At 40.4% G+C, this 16,374-nt stretch overlaps 1 protein-coding gene across 1 annotated transcript in view; it reads right to left on the bottom strand.

Annotated features, from left to right (window-relative positions):
- Positions 1 to 6,227: 6,227 nt before the first annotated feature.
- PAX3 (paired box 3) overlaps positions 6,228 to 16,374 on the bottom strand; it is a 95,821-nt gene continuing 85,674 nt past the window's right edge. The window contains exons 8-10 of the mRNA XM_089916326.1: positions 7,845 to 8,091; positions 7,320 to 7,350; positions 6,228 to 7,163 (exon numbers count right to left, since the gene is read on the bottom strand). Coding sequence (XP_089772452.1) covers positions 7,097 to 7,163; positions 7,320 to 7,350; positions 7,845 to 8,091 — 345 coding nt within the window. The 3' untranslated portion in view covers positions 6,228 to 7,096. The remainder of the gene's footprint in view (positions 7,164 to 7,319; positions 7,351 to 7,844; positions 8,092 to 16,374) is intronic.

The raw sequence follows: 16,374 nt of genomic DNA, 5'->3' as shown, positions 1-16,374 counted from the left end.
GACCTTCCTTAAAGACTCAATCTAGGTAGGTCCCATGAATCTCTCTTTGCATCTCATTCTGTTCCTTTCCAACATTCAGCACTATTTCTAATTACACGTTTGCTTCTTTACTCATGTAGATCTATCTTCCCTACATGAGCTTCCAAAGTCAGGAACCAAGTCTATTTGTTGAACAAAACATCAAAGACACTAAAACAATTTCTGGCTAGCAGAAGATTCTCAAAAAGGTGTTTACCAAATAAATGAATAAAAGGGTTGGAACTCAGTTCTCAATGACTCCCAATTCACATTCTAATTGTTAGCATAATATGGAGTATCTGCCTCAGTCTCATCTTCAAGAGGGTGCTGGAACACAGTTCTTCCTTCCCTCCCCATCCACACCCTGGATTTCACTGGTTTCAACTGATCCGAGGACATGACTGCAAGAAAACTGAACGAAGTTGGGGCTCTTTCAGCAAAGAAGACATATAGGAATCACCATTTAGGTAGTCAAACACTAGACCACCTCCTGCCCTGGACCATGAGGTTAAAAGCCCCCGGACTTGTGCCTGCAAAAATCTACTCACACTTTCTCCCCCTACAAATACACATTCCTATAAAATCCAAACCAAAAAGAACTAGAAATGGTCCTCTCCAAAAAGTTCCTGATATCCCCAGTAACTGCTCCCCCAGTGCCGTCATACACTGTTAGGAATCAGTCTCGCAGTGAGACATTCCTCTGTGTGTCAGCACAGGGGGTGGGGTGTTGGAGACCACTGCCTCAGACTGACCCTTTGCGTCTTAGAAACGTACCTGTTTCCATGACAAAAGTTGCCTTGATAAATAAGCCATCATCAGTAAGGATTCTTTGGAGCAGAGGTCAGGTTATTATTTTGTTTGTGACTTCAATCCCATTATTTTGGGAACTCTCCGGGGTAAGAGAGAATCATTTAAAAACTATGACTATGTATGGCAAAGAAAAAAAGAAACTATGAATACATCTGCTCAATAAATTATATTCACATAGAAGAGCTATTTTTTGACTTCTCCATTCATGGTCATTAAAAATAATTCCTCCATTATTTTAGTAACTGGGGTAGGTTAATGTGCAAGTTTAAAAGCCCAGGAGTACGTTTTACAGTCTGCATATTATGACCAATGTGATTAAATAATAATATTAGTAGCTAAAACTTATTGATTGCCCACCTTTAGCCAGGCATATGCAAGATAACGTTTAACCCTCAATAGAGTCCAATAAGGAAACCATCACCATTTTTCTTTCTTTACAGTATTTCAAATTAGTTTAGAGAAATTAGATGGCTTATCAGGTAGTACAAATTTTTAAACTGCCCATGGAGAATTTAAAACCTAGGTCTAGAGTCCTTAAAATCTATAGCATTAGGCTACACTGCCTTCAGAAAATTACTTTCAGAGCAATACGTCATTCTTAAGGATGTGACGATGTAAAGTCACGGGAAGAGGGTTGTCTCAGAAGAATATCCCCTACACTTTGTAACCCTGTCAAGTCCAGGAGCTTGGGGTCCATTTTCAATGTCTCTCTTGAATCCCTAGGCAGAGATGATGTCATCTCTTCTCTGGTGTGCAGTGAATCCTACCTCGGTTCTTGTCCCTAGCACCAAACAGCAGCTCTCCAAAATGATCTTTCCAACAATGTACGTCAGGTTGTGTTTCTCCCACCTTTAAAACCTTAGTCTAGCAGCCTCATAGGTACTTAGGAGGAAACTCTTACAAGGGCCTTCAAGGTCCTGCAAGACTCAGCCCCTTCCATCCCCTCCAGTAGCCTTTCCACCACTCACACCTAGCTGGTGATGCTGCAAATCCCCCCAAAAGAATCAATCCAGTCTCCAGTCCACTCAATCCCTTTGCGTGAGCCACGAAGCACAGCTACAAGAAGTCTTCCTGCCCTCTCCTGGGTGCTCAAGGCTGCTCCACAGCCTCTCCGTGTCCTAAGACAGATCCCTCACTGCTCCCCTGAGGCCATTTTAAATGCTTGTCCCCTTCCGTTGCGCTCAGCTCCAGAGAAAACAGAGGCAGCAGAGGTGGCCTCGTGCAACTTCATGGACTCCTCACCCACCTGCCAATACGTATGTCTGTGTTCTTCCTTACTTCCCTTACTTATGTAGAAAATGTTTTAAAAGCTGCTCATTTTCCTGGATAAAGCCAGTCCCTCCAAATACTTGCTTCGTCTTATTCCCTTCCAACTACAATTCACACACCCTTCAGGTTGAGTTCCTTCTTCAGAAGAGCACGTTAGGACAGTTTGAGTCACTCTTCACTCATTTACTTATTCAACAGGCAGGCACTGAGTACTCATTTTGGGTCACACATGGGACTAGCTACTTGGGTTGCAATGGTCAGCAATACCAAAGAGTAGGTCTATGAAAAAGACAGAGCTAACGTATATCACTGGCATTTGGCAACAGCCCTAAATTGCGTCCTTTATTCCTGTAGTCTCATGTATCATCTAACACTGATTCCAAATCCACGTGTCCTTATCCAGGGCTGAGGCTCGTCTCTGGATCTCTTTGCATAAATACTGCCACTTGTCACTTGTTCTCCTTCTTGATGTTTGACACCAGCTCTCCTTACCCATAAGTGATTAAACACCAAAACATCATTTACTCAGAAAGGTTGAGGCTCTACTCTTCACCCCCCAAATAGATTTCCTTCTATAGAGATCTCGGTTCTGGTTCCATGTGGCAATTATGTAGTTTGAGGAGGAATTCTTCCATGGCATGTCCACACAAACGGCATTAATTAATCCACCCCTCCCCCATTTAAGTCTCTTTCTAAACTCACAACCATAAGCCAGTGACCTGGTCCATTACACTGGTTCCATATGCCAATGCTAATGAAGATCCCTCCTAAAACAGAATGGTTCCCCAAGTATCCAAGTGTGTGTGAAAACGCATTTCCAAACTGGGCTAGTTAAAATCCTAAATCAATATGTTTGTTTCCATCACAGATGTAAAATATACCTATTTCTAGGAAAATTGCTGTCAAGGCACGACTCAGCAGCTGACATTCGTACATCCACTATTTAATAATTTTAAGCTCTAATTTTCAGTTTTTACGTTTAAAGTTTTCGAATTAAATTCTATAAGTACACGAACAAAAGGGAAGCCCTTCACACACGATCAGGTTTGAACACAGTTGAATGCCAAAGAGTTCAAAGCCCCGAGGGCTGCCTGTTCCAGGGGATTAGAGTAGGGACCCCGACTAGGGTTAGGACTGAGGAAGTCAGATCCCCACTCCCCTGGAGATGGATTAGATACCCAAAAGAAAGTCAGGGGAAAAAATGATCTACAGAGAGTTTCAACGTAAGAAATATGAGCAGAGCAACAGATCTCAGAGACAGGTAGAAATAAGAGAAGGGTATAAAGAAGTATATCAAAAAGAGGTATGAGCCACACATGGCAAGTTCTGAGATCAGGAGGGGAGGGAAAGTGATATGTAAGATCAGTTTCTACTGAGTAATCCCACATCCTGGTAGCATTTCTCTTCTGTGTTGAGAGTGAATGATTTTTCTTTTAAATGCCTGCTTTCAACGTGAGGACAGGTTGACATAATGAAGTGAGTACCACAAGGAGGATTTGCAGAGGTAAAGTAATGAGCTCCACCGTCAGGCTGAACAGAAGTCAAAGCCTGCTTCTGCTATTTCTGACAGGGTGTGACCTTGCCCAAACTAATGAACAACTCTGGACCTCAGTCTATTTATCTGTAAATTAGGGCTAATAATGTCCAGCTCACAGGATTTTGTGAAGATTAAGCAAGATAACAAGAGTAAGAACTCAGTAAGGATTACCTTCCTTTCCTCTTCTTATTTTTGGAATAGATAATTGTCAGAAAAGGGGCAACATATTTGACTAGAAGGATGAGTGTATTGCTAAAAAGACCTTAAGGCATTGAAAGAATTTGGACATTTTTATCTACTGCACTCCGAGTCCTTGGAGTTTTTAAAAGATGAGCTTGGGGCTTCCCTGGTGGCACAGTGGTTGAGAGTCCGCCTGCCGATGCAGGGGACGCGGGTTCGTGCCCCGGTCCAGGAAGATCCCACATGCCGCAGAGCGGCTGGGCCCGTGAGCCGTGGCCGCTGAGTCTGCGCGTCCGGAGCCTGTGCTCCGCAACAGGAGAGGCCACAACAGTGAGAGGCCCGCGTACCGCAAAAAAAAAAAAAAAAAAAAAAGATGAGCTCAGGTGCTTTAGATCAGCGCTGAACAATAGAACTTTCCATGATGATGGGAATGTTCTCTATCACTGCCCAATATGGTAGCTTCTGGCCACATGTGACCCTTGCATACTGGGGATGTGGCTAGTGCAACTAGGATCTGACTTTTAAATTTTATTTAGTTTCAATAACTTATTTAAGTAGCCATACATGACTAGTTGCTACAAATTAGATGGAACTCCTTTATTATAAGGTTCTCTCATTCCAGTCTGGGAAAGCAGAGAGAGTTTAAGCTCACAGGCTCCGAAATTGGACCCCCTGGGTTCAAATCCCAGCTCTGCCGTTGGGTGACCTCTCGTAAAAGAAGTATGCTAATGGTATCACCTGCCTCATATAAGATGTTGGGAGGAATAAACGAGGTAATACAAGAAAGACCTTCAAAGAGTATCATGATCATTTCCCCAATCAAGTGTCCTCTTGCTTTACTGTAGCCATGTATTTGCTTCTCTGTCTTACCCACTACACTAGAATCACCGCTGTAACACCAGGGCCAAGCACCATGCCTGGCACATTTAGACTCTCATTAAATAAGTGTTGAAGGAACAGAGGGAGGGAAAAGAAGAGGAAAGGGAGGAGAGAGGATGGGAGAAAAGGAGGAAGGGAGAGGCGGAAGAAGAATGAATAAAATAGGCAGTAATGCCTTTTCATGAAGCGTAAAGAAAGCTTCTAAAACAAATAACAAAATATGAGAGCTTTCAATAAAAACCTCAGTGGGTATGAGTGTCGGCGCTGAAGATGGAAGTGAGTGCTCTGAGGGAAAACACGCTTCCCAGGGACAGTGAAGAGAGCTGACGGCTCTGAGAGAACCAGGGAGAGAGGAAGGTGGGCTTGAGGGGCTTTTCTAGATTCCACATCTATGAAAACACAAGCTTCAATCCTTAAATGTACGTTCAACCAAGCTTCTTCATGAGAACACAAGTGTGGGTTGTGTAACCTTATTCATCCATGGGACAGTCTAATCTAAAAGGCCAATAAAAATTAATTTTAAAAATATGTATATATAGCTGTGAGGCAAATTTTGTTATATTAATATTACTGAGTTATGCAGGTGAACAAGGTGAACATGAGGTTGATTTGGTCATTGGAACATCCTGATAATTGGTGGATGAATTTTGAGATTGTCTTTCCTTCTTATTCCAGAATAACCTTTTGTGATAATGATAAAGTATATACCAATATTTGATGGAGAATTATTTCTAGGTAAAGAAATAAAAGAAATTTAATATTTAAAAAAATAAGTTAAAAAAACAGGGCTTCCCTGGTGGTGCAGTGGTTGAGAGTCCGCCTGCCGATGCAGGGGACGCGGGTTCGTGCCCCGGTCCGGGAAGATCCCGCATGCCGCGGAGCGGCTGGCCCCGTGAGCCATGGCCGCTGAGCCTGCGCGTCCGGAGCCTGTGCTCCACAACAGGAGAGGCCACAACAGTGAGAGGCCCGCATACCGCAAAAAATAAATTAATTTAAAAAAATAAATAAATAAAAGGCATTAGATTAGAAGTGAAGTGTATGCTTTGTTGGTTCCCCATTTCCAAGTTTTTATTAATACTGTGTTCACCAGTTCCCCCAAAAAAGCAGTGTTGGGCAAGTTTTCATAACTGTTTATTCATTATAAATAGTAAATATTTACTGCACTTTTTACAGGAAAGACATTTTTACAACACATTGTTGTTGGCTGAGGCTGCAACACGAAGATAACGCTTCTCTTGATCCACCACCCCCTAAGACCAACGTAGGAACTAAACTCAGTACTGTGTCTAGTCTCACTAACTCACTACGTCATAGTTCTTAACTCTAAAAGGAATGTACTTGTGCCTACCTCGTTCATGGTTCCAAGAATAGAAAGAAATAAATAACACTGCATTCCACCTTCCTGTTCCTCTTAACATCTCAAAAAACAAATTTATTGACATTCTAAAATGTCACCACACAAACGTATGTAAACCTCAGTTTCCTATCATCTTTCAATTTCAGGTATTATTGTATAATTTAAAAGTACATGACAGCCACATGGACATTTCTGGTGTTGCCCTGCCTTTCATAGAAAAGAGAAGAATGTAAACGAAGTCATTTTAAAAGCATTATTCTCAAACATGGTCTCTAATCAAAAGGAGCGAGCCGGGTATTGGTTGTCCAGCAAATGGCAAACATCACTGCATTCTACCACAATGAATCATGGGCTGCGAAAATAAAGCACCTGCAAAAATATAGTTCTGATTCTGTTTCTATGGCCCTGGCCAATGCCAAAGCACCCATGAGGTACACAGTATTGCACACTGATAATGATAAGCAGCTGTGGGAATGCACATCACTTCTCCACCACGCCCTCCCCCAGCCCAGGTTGGCTTCCAAATGAAACTAAATTGGGCAGATGTCACACACCTCTCCCACACTGAGAAAGAAAACAAGCTTTTCTTCTGGTTCCCCCATATCCTCTTAGCAAGACGTGTCCATCCAGGACATGTATTGACAACTGAATTACAGATGAGGATAAGATAACAAATAATTTATTTGGGAGGTCCTTTACATCTAGTCTAACTTCCTAAAAATGGTGGCATTTATTTTTATATCCATTTCCAGTGTGTAAAAGTCAAGGATTCCTCCGTTCCGGCTTCATGGAGCGAGCAGTTTTAAGGTTGTAGAAGTGTCAGCATTGGACATCGAACTTGTTATACTTTATTCTCCGACTATATTTTCAGAACATTCTGCTTGCCCAAACCAGTCAAGATAAATCACACACACACGCACACACACACGCACACGCACACGCACACAAATGGAATGTTTTAGCTCCTTGATCATCAGCACTAAAGAGTTGGGATATTTGATATGTAGCCATGTTAAATCATTGCCTTAAAATGTTGCATTTGTCTTTTATTGTTCCGGATCTTCCTTTTCTCCACTGCTTTTGTCCAACACGTTCAAAAGAATTTGAAACCAACTACTGGAGAAAGAAAATCAATCATTCTCCTTTGCCTCCTGTCGAGACTGCCCCCCAAGAGGGTGATTTTTTTTTTTTCTGAGAAGATTCTTCACGTCTAGGCTGTGGAGACCGGAAACAGGGCCAGTTTAAGCTCCAAGTGGACAGTTCACTTATGCGATATCTGGCTTGAGATAATGAAAGGCACCTGTAAGGAAACACATGCAGCTTTTCAGGTCAGGCTGGGACAATTCACAGCAAGGGGCAAAATCAGCTACAGGCTGACAATGTCATATTTAATACCGAGGTATCAAAGGATCGAGACGAATATTTTTATTCCTAAGACAAGTCTGACAGAACTCTGTGTCCTTGGGATTATACCCCATATGATCCTTGAGCTGACCTCATTAAGAACATGTGTTTCTAATGCCAGAGGTTATTTCATTTTGGCCAACCCTTGTGTTTTACCTAGTGGCAATCAGCTTTCACGTCTCAGCAATTAATAACCGCAAGATGTTGCTGACATTGGTTAAGAAAATAATTATACTGGGAAGCCCTTGCTGGAACAACCAGCTGGCTTTGCCACAAAATTGATACCAGGATGGAAGGCTTAATCATGCTGGCAGCTCCCCTTTCTCAAGGAAGAGTTAAAGTGTTCCACCCTTACAGGAGTAATTACCCCCTAGAAAGTCCAAGGCTTACTTTGTCCATACTGCCCATATTGGTAGCCTGTGACAGGGTCCATACTGTAGCCCGTGGTGCTATAGGTGGGTGGACAATAAGACTGAGAGGTTGGCAGACTGTCCAAGCTCTTCATATGGTCTAGTCTCTGACTGCAGCTGGCCGACACCGTCGTGGTAGGTTCCAGGCCCCCAGTGAGAGGCGAGAGCGCATAGTCGGTCTGGGGCTGATGGGGTACCCCACCGTGGTTGGTCAGGAGTCCCATTACCTAAAATAAACAGGCGGATTAGGAAGAAGTGAGAATGCAGGGAGTACCAGACCCTAGCCTGTAGCTGAAAGGATAACTGAAAAGGGCCAAGTTTCACTTCTTTGGAAATCTGCTGTTAAAGAGCTGTCCCGAAGATGGTGACCTCCACTCACAGTGGCAGAGATATTACATCATGCCCAGTGATAACATCTGACTGCAGTTTCAGAAAGAAGGGGAGGGGGAAAGGGGAAGGAGGGTAGGGGAAGAAGGGAAAAGAAAAAGAAGGAAGGAGAGAGGGTGGGAGAGAGAGGACACCGTGCCCCTAGTGATAAAATCATACTGGAAATTCAAAGAAGGAGGGACACAGGGACAGAAGGTTGGAAGGAGGAAGAAATTATATCTGTTCGTATCGAATAATGTTTAACCATGTATTACAACTGGGAGTCTCACATGTCATTTTAAACAGGCATTTGCTTATATTTTTTTTTTAAGTTGAATCCAAATCAAATTCTTTTTGTGTACTTTGAGATCTCTATGTCTTTTTTCATAGAGTTCCCTCTCGCAAAAACTCCACTCTCCATTTTGGCCATCCTTCAGTAATTAGAAATTAGTACACCCTCCCTGATATTCCCTTGCGTTTTCCTCATCCCTCTTACTGTGTAATTAGTACTTGGTCACCTACTTTGAATTATGAGAGCTCTGAGGGGAGTAATCTACCGATTTTCATATCATCAGCACCTAACAGAGGGCGGGCACATATTAGGTACTGAATGAATGAATGAATGAATGGTAAATGATTCTCCAAATAACTGCCCCCATTACCTAATCCTTTCATTTCTTCTCTAAACTAACATTTTCATAAGAAGCGCTTTAAAAAAAAAGCCTGAAGTGCAAACATGTTATAAAAAGTCTGCTCGGTTTTTTAAATAACCCTGGAGAGCAAGCGAACTTTTAAAAAAACAAAACTGTGATAACAGAACAACTTTCCGATTAGCACGGTGACAAGTTTCACAAACACAGGCTCGATGACCCTTACAACACCTTGTGATGGAAGCAAGTAGATAATTAATTTTGCATCCGGAAAACTGCCACCCAGGAGAGGAAGTGATTTTTCTGAACTTCATGCAAGTCAGTAGCAGGACTCGAAAAGCAATCGCAGAAGAAATCAACTGCTGAGTGAAGAGCTTCCAGAAAATATCACCTGCTTACAAAGTATTGCAAGGCAGGGACCCACCACTGCACAGTATTTCCATCCTAGTCCTGTTGTATTTTAAGACGTTTGAAGCATATGGAGATTAAAGTGTACAAATAAGAGCGAGATGAGAGGGCAGTAATGAAACTCAACCCTGATTGTAGGTCTTGGGTTATCCACCAAGGTAATGCAGGCCACAGGATCCTGGATGGAGGGGTACCAGCAAGGCAGGAGGGAGGGATGAATCTCGCATTCCAGAAAGCTTCCTAAATTAGATTCCAAAACCAGTGAGGCCACAATCCCCTTTGGGAAGGGTTTGCATAATCCTCAGAGCTAAACAAAATCTTCTTGAAATAAAGCTTTAAACGGATCCATCTTCAATTAGCCCCAAAAGACAAAAAAAAAAAAAGAAAAAGAGAAAACAAAACAGAATCTGGTCCACCTTCTATGGATTACCCTTTCTTCCTCCATTTTAACAAGCCATGATTCTCCTCACCATCCCACCCCGGCAAGTCTCTATTCTCCATTTCCTTGTCTCCCTTTCACTTGAGTTCTTCTATGTGTGAGCAGATGGGAAGGCGGGCTGGTGTGGGGAAAGCAACACAGTCTTACCGAAATTTTTAAAGACAGTCCAAGGGATCAAAATTTTCTTGAGCTTGAGATTTTTCAAAATCTCTAAAAATTACTTATATTCAAAAAAAAATCGTATGTTTCAGAGCATGCTTTTGTTTTATTGGGCATTAGGGGAAAGTGAGAGTCACAGAGTAAAGTAAGAATAAGAGTCACAGCTAAAGGAGAATGAAAAGTCACCAGAACATGGGGCTCTCATACACTGCCGATTACAGTAAGTTAATTACTTCATTTTCTCATTTAAAAAACCTGAACATAGCCCCAAATGCATTTATTTCCTGAATGTTCTTCCATCTATATATATTTCTTTTTTGCCTTTCTTTGAGTTCATGTAGATGATTTTGCAGTATATACTTGGAAAATTCATAAATGTCAATTGATATACTAATTTATTAAATATTTTCTTTCAGCCCAAATTACGAACATCTATTAGAAGAGAAGTCTTTAAAGTAGAGGTTGTTCAGTGCCAAACACACTCCTTTCAAATCAGGAGTACCCCTCTGTGTACTGGTCTAATGGGCAAGAATGGACAAGGAAAATTAAAAGATTAAAAATGTGATATTTTTAATGAAAGGGGGATTATGGCACAGGGCACAAATATTTTACTGTGTAAATAATCTGTGCTAAGTTTTTTTAAAAAGCACTTAGAAAAATCAACTTTGTAACTGTATAAATTCAAAGAAAAATATGCAGTGGTACTGGATAAAAAGGAAATATATTTTTAGTAGTGTCCTTCATGAAGATACTTACTTGAAATTCTGTTAATGGTATATCTCTTTAAGGAAGAAATGGAATACTCTATCAGTCAGAGTTGAAGAGTAATAGAAGAATTTTATTCAAAACATGCACACTCTCCCATGAGCTATATGTACATTTTTGTGATAAACTTTTTTTAATCCTCTGCCATATATTCCTTGTTTGCATAACTTTGAAGGCCGCAATAATTCTGAACATGGGAGGAAAAAAACATGAAGATCCTAAAAGAGAAGAAATGAGTCCTTCCTAGAAGCAAAATTCAGCTGATGATGTTCACGCAGCACCTTTTTGCAGCTGTTGAATTAGAAAATACCTTAGGACAGGAAGACCTTGAAATACATTTGTTGGAGGATGGAGAACATACAGTACCATCTGCCAAGGCTATATTCTAGGGCAAGAGAAAGACAGCTCCTTAAAGGTGCCAGGGCACAGTGTCCTAAAGACATCCCAGCTCATGATCCAGTCAGGAGGGATGGCTGCTGTGTGAATGGAATAAGAGGGATGCTTGATGGATCTTCGTGTCGCTATTATGACTGTCACACACCGGAAGCTCGTGACAGCTCCTGCTTTAGCAACTGCCCTTAGCTCAGCAGCCCAATACTTGCGGAAGCTAATGTGAGGAAATAAAGAGGACCAGAGACCCGTTATCTTGCTTAGAGACAGATATTCTCCCACGAGTTTTTCTTTCCACTGTGATGGTCACACATTGTAATCATGACTTCTTTCTCAAGAACTGGATGAGGATGGGAAAAGAAGCACTAATACTTCCCTACATTTGCTCTGAAATGGAAATTAATGAATAATGACAACTAACGCAATTTACTTCAATATTTCACACTGAGAAAACTTGAGAAATGTACATCGTTGTAACAGCTTCTTATTTAAAAATTAAAAAGGAAATCTGTGTTGGAAAAGAAAACTAACTGTATCACTACAAAATGCATTACTTTCCCCTAACATAATTTAAAACCTCAAATCTCTATGGAAGGGTCCCATTACATTTTTATGTACATTTCTTTAAAAGCAATTTTGCTATTTAATGTGGTTCAAGGGAAACTATGGAAATTTCTTTCTGCTGCACAAAGTTGGTAAACAGACTTCTTAGAACTCCCCCAATATGGTCATGGAATGTCTTCCAGTCATATTTTCTTTTTAAGAATATTGTCAGGATCTCTTTCATATAAGCTTTTCCTACAGCAATTTGTAATTCAAAGCCTAAAATAAAATCTCCATTGGTTGCAAAGTGGGGGATTTTTCCTCATAAGCCATTAATAAGCTATTTCTATTACAGGGATGGCATTTTTGCCTGATTTTATTTTATTTTTTAATTTGAGGTAAGAGAAACACAATTGCCTGGTTTTCACAAACAATTTCACAGGAAAAGAAATAGACTAAGGGCTAGTCAGTTCTGTCTACTGAACATCAATCACATTCTTATTAAATGTCAGATGAGTCCAGGAACTGCAATGAACAGGAAAAGTGTTCCTTTTATAAAGATCTCTGTTCTGTCTCCTTGGGAATGGAGGTGGGAGGAGGATTTTTTATTTTTTATTTTTTTTTAACTTTTAGTTGAGTACGACTCTTAGGTGAGGCATCTGGAAAAAGATCTATTAAGTATATCAGTAAATTGTTACCTCCGAAACACTTCCCAGACACCGTTTCTAAATTGTTTTATGGCTAACCTTTAAAAACAAATTCAAGCCTTAGAGTCTTGAACTGGGACTTCTGCTGGCTCCTCAGTCATTCGCTTTATTAGAGACTTGGTTGAAGATCTTTTTAAGCTCATTCTCAAGTTTCAGAATTCCAAAGAAGTTGTTTATATCTTGATTGGAAGATTATATGGTTCAGGAAAAACTAACTCTTTACAATTGCTTCATGCCATATTTCTCTTGAATTAATTTTCCTATTGTAAGATTAAATATAAAAGATAAAAAACTATGAGTCAAGCTAAGATTTACATTTAAAACAATGTGTCTGGAAAATATCCGTCTTGGCTTAAGTGTTATGATTTTGCCATCAGTTGAAAGTGCTCAGAGCTTATCAGAAATCTAAAATGATTTAGCAAATTATGGTGTACGTCTAGGCGCTTCTTTTTTTCCTTAGCAGGAATCCTGGTTCATGTCTTTATTTACGTTTTTGCTCTTAAGTAATCAGATGTTTTCTGATTTAACATTTAATAATACACATTTAGTTGCATTTTAGAAAACCACTGGGAATTACAGCTTTGTATGACATAAAGGGGTTTTTTTATAGCTTCTACACTTTTCTCAAAAGGCTAATGATGATAAACTTTTAAAATTTGGATATAATTTATTCCCACAACCAAACAAAAAATTCAAATGTTTATGCCCATGTTTTTTTGCCGATACGGGTACTACTGGAGTTATGTTATGCTTAAATATCAGTGACTGTATCTTTGAGGCTGTAACTAACGCTAAACTTGAACAGCAGAGATTTCCCTGAAAATGTTGTCTTCAGATTCAAATGCCTTGGGAATTATCCTGCAGTTGATTAGCATCTAAATAATTAGATTTTTTAGCCCTGTCTGTTTGAAAGCTGTAAGAGGGAAGTTGCCCGAAGGCAGAAGTTTCTAGCAAGGTAAGGATGGTGACCTTCTCACCCACCCAGAGTTACGGGAAGGGCATGGCTGACCTTTACCTAACCAGATAGAAAACCAGTGCATGTAAAATGTCCAGCTAAATACACACTTATTTTTTACTTTAATCCTTAGCTAACATTTTAAAGTAGCTATGTTTCACACATGATGCAAAAGTATGCGTGTCAGACAAGTGTGGTTCATATGGTGCGTATATTTCCAAGTTTTATTTGTAAAGATCACAGTGAGTACCTTCTCAGTTAAACTCTGTTATATGTGCTTTAATCTCCAGCTCTGTGACAAGTTACAGAATGACTTTTACTTTATTGATTCTTTAGAATACCTCTTTCTCAATAGACCTAAGCCGTCAAATGGGTAGCAATATTCTTTAGAGACTGATGACTAAAATATAAACCTAGGCAAAAAAATTAGCATAGAAATGGCTTGCAAGAGACACATATACATATACACATACAGAGTTTACTTCTAGACAATGATGAACAATCATATCGTGTCCATCTATTATCAATAAAATAAAGCCCATTAAGAAAAAGCTCATTTCACCTAAATGAAAAAGTATGGCTCATACAGTTGGTATCTGACTATGTTAGACCCACCATGGTCTGTAATAAAATTCTCATATGTTTTAATTCATTTACGCATGCCTGCATTTAATATGCTTTGTGACCATGTCTACAATTAATATGATTTATGAGAAAAGAACATGTGTGATATTGGGGGGGGTAGGGTGTAGCATACATATTTTTTCTTCTATGAATGAAAAATATAGCAAAACGGCTCAAGGAAAATTGTTGGCTGTTAGCATATTAAGATGGACTGACAGAGCCCTGAGTAAACTTGGGGGAGTTAATGATATCCTCTTATCTGACCCTGACACATTTGCAGCATGTAATTTACAGAAGCTCTGTCCAGGGAATCTTGACAAATGCTCCTAAGGATGTCAGGGCAATGTTCCATTCTAATGTAAAACAGATGTGGGTCAGATACCCTCATTCATCACTTAACACAGAGAGTCTCAAACTCTTTCTGAGAGGAATGACATTACCTGCTGTTAACTCTTCTCATTTCAGGAAACAACAGCAGCCTTCTAAAGAGTAAGCACTCAAACCTATCACCATTTCAAAAACATGACTGTAGAAAATTAAGCACATATCTTGGTTTAATTTTATGACTACTTCTGGACACGTTTGCTAAATATTAATTGACCTCTTGAGACCTAGGATTCCAAATATAGAAAGGGAAAAGCTCTACACTTGGGCATCCCACGGTACTTCAGTGAGATGGTGTTTAAAACTTTACCTCTAATTGCCCATAAGCTAAGCCTGCATTCAAGAAAATGCAGGGCTGATTCACCTAATAACCATTCCTAAATGCACACCTTGCTGAATCTTAACTGCCCAGTTCTGTCTGAGATTCACGCAGAACTTTACAATAACCTAGGTGTCCACGTTACCTTTTCGAAAGAAGGACCTCCACACTGCCCCTCTGAAGCATAGGGGTGCTGGGCTACACTGTATCTTCACTCCCCAAAAACTTCCCCTTCCACCCAATACTACAACTGTGTGTAGGGCAGACATTCCAGCCTACTGAGGGAGGAAAAAATTTGCCCGGCTCAACAGTGAGATTTCTTCTTTCTTCCAGATCATGTGTGATTCAGGCAAATATTTCTGTGGCTGCCTAAAGTCCATGTCATAAGACTCCATCTACTAAACGCCTGAAGATTACAGAAGAGAAACTTCCCTACACTTCTCTTCATGTGAAGGAAGATAAGTCCTTAGGACAGAGAAAAGAGCCAACTGAAAAGATCAAGTGATATTGATTTAACGAGTAGATATCAGGAAAGTTGTTTCTATTAACTATGGGAAATCAGTGCACAGCCTTGCAAAAGTCTGAGAATGAGCTTACCCTTCGGGAAGTGTTTTCTGCCCTGTTTCACAGGTTTTGTGTTAAGGCAGAATAAGCTTTCATTTAAGACGCATGGGAATGTGTAAGAACTCTATACATATGGGACAACATCTGCGAATACAGCCTTCTAGGGACCAGAAGCTACTATTCCGGTAAGCTAAAGTCCTACCTACTTTAATTCCCCACCTTCCCGACTCCAGGGACACTGGACCAATAAAGATGTTGCAGTGCTTTTCTACCTGAAAACTTACTTGTGTTCTTGATCGTAAATTGGGCAGTGGCTATGTCTCCTATTCCCAGGCAACTTCAAGTCGCTGGCAACATCCAGGACCCACAGTGAGGCCATATACATAGTTCTTTGACCTACAGAAATTAAATCTGCTCCTACAGATCCTGACAAAATAGAGTCTTTGTAATTTAGTGATAAAAAGAATACTTCCCAATCAGTTAACTCAAAATTACTTAGATTGCCCCTTACTTTCTAAAACCTTGCACCTGTTGTTTTAGCTACCTTTCTCTTTTGCTGGTGAGAGAGAAGTATAGCGTTCATAAGATTCTTCTGCCTTTGAGGTATCTAGTATCATAAAAGCTAGACTGTAGATTTTTAAAAAATGAGTTCATGTCAATATTATATTTCAAGGGGCTTCCCTGGTGGTACACTGATTAAGAATCTGCCTGTCAATGCAGGGGACATGGGTTCGAGCCCTGGTCCGGGAAGATCCCACATGCCGCGGTGCAACTAAGCCCATGAGCCACAACTACTGAAGCCTGTGTGCCACACTACTGAAGCCCGTGCGCCACACTGCTGAAGCCCGTGCGCCTAGAGCCCATGCTCTGCAACAAGAGAAGCCACTGCAGTGAGAAGCCCGTGCACTGCAACGAAGAGTAGCCCCCCGCTCACCACAACTAGAGAAAGCCCGAGTGCAGCAACGAAGACCCAATGCATCCAAAAATAAATGAATAATTTTTAAAAATTACATTTCAATAAATCAAAACAAGAATAAGAATAGGAAACAATAGGACAACCCTGTCCCCTCCCTACTCTTAGCCCCATGGAATGAAGGATGGTTGCCTCTTCTTTTCATTGTAGTGGGTTCTCATGTTATTGTGATCTGAATTACTCAAACAAAACCAATTTTTGTACATTGTATTTCTGGGGAGTATCATATCCCAGTAGCATTACAATGACTGCATTCTGAATGGA

This window comes from Delphinapterus leucas, chromosome 8 (assembly GCF_059928025.1).
Source record: "Delphinapterus leucas isolate spDelLeu-1000000601 "Yukka" chromosome 8, BTC_Dleu_Yukka2, whole genome shotgun sequence".
NCBI classification, from domain to species: Eukaryota; Metazoa; Chordata; class Mammalia; order Artiodactyla; family Monodontidae; genus Delphinapterus; species Delphinapterus leucas.
Note: the sequence above shows the minus strand (reverse complement) of the source record. Positions and strands in the feature narration are given on the sequence as shown.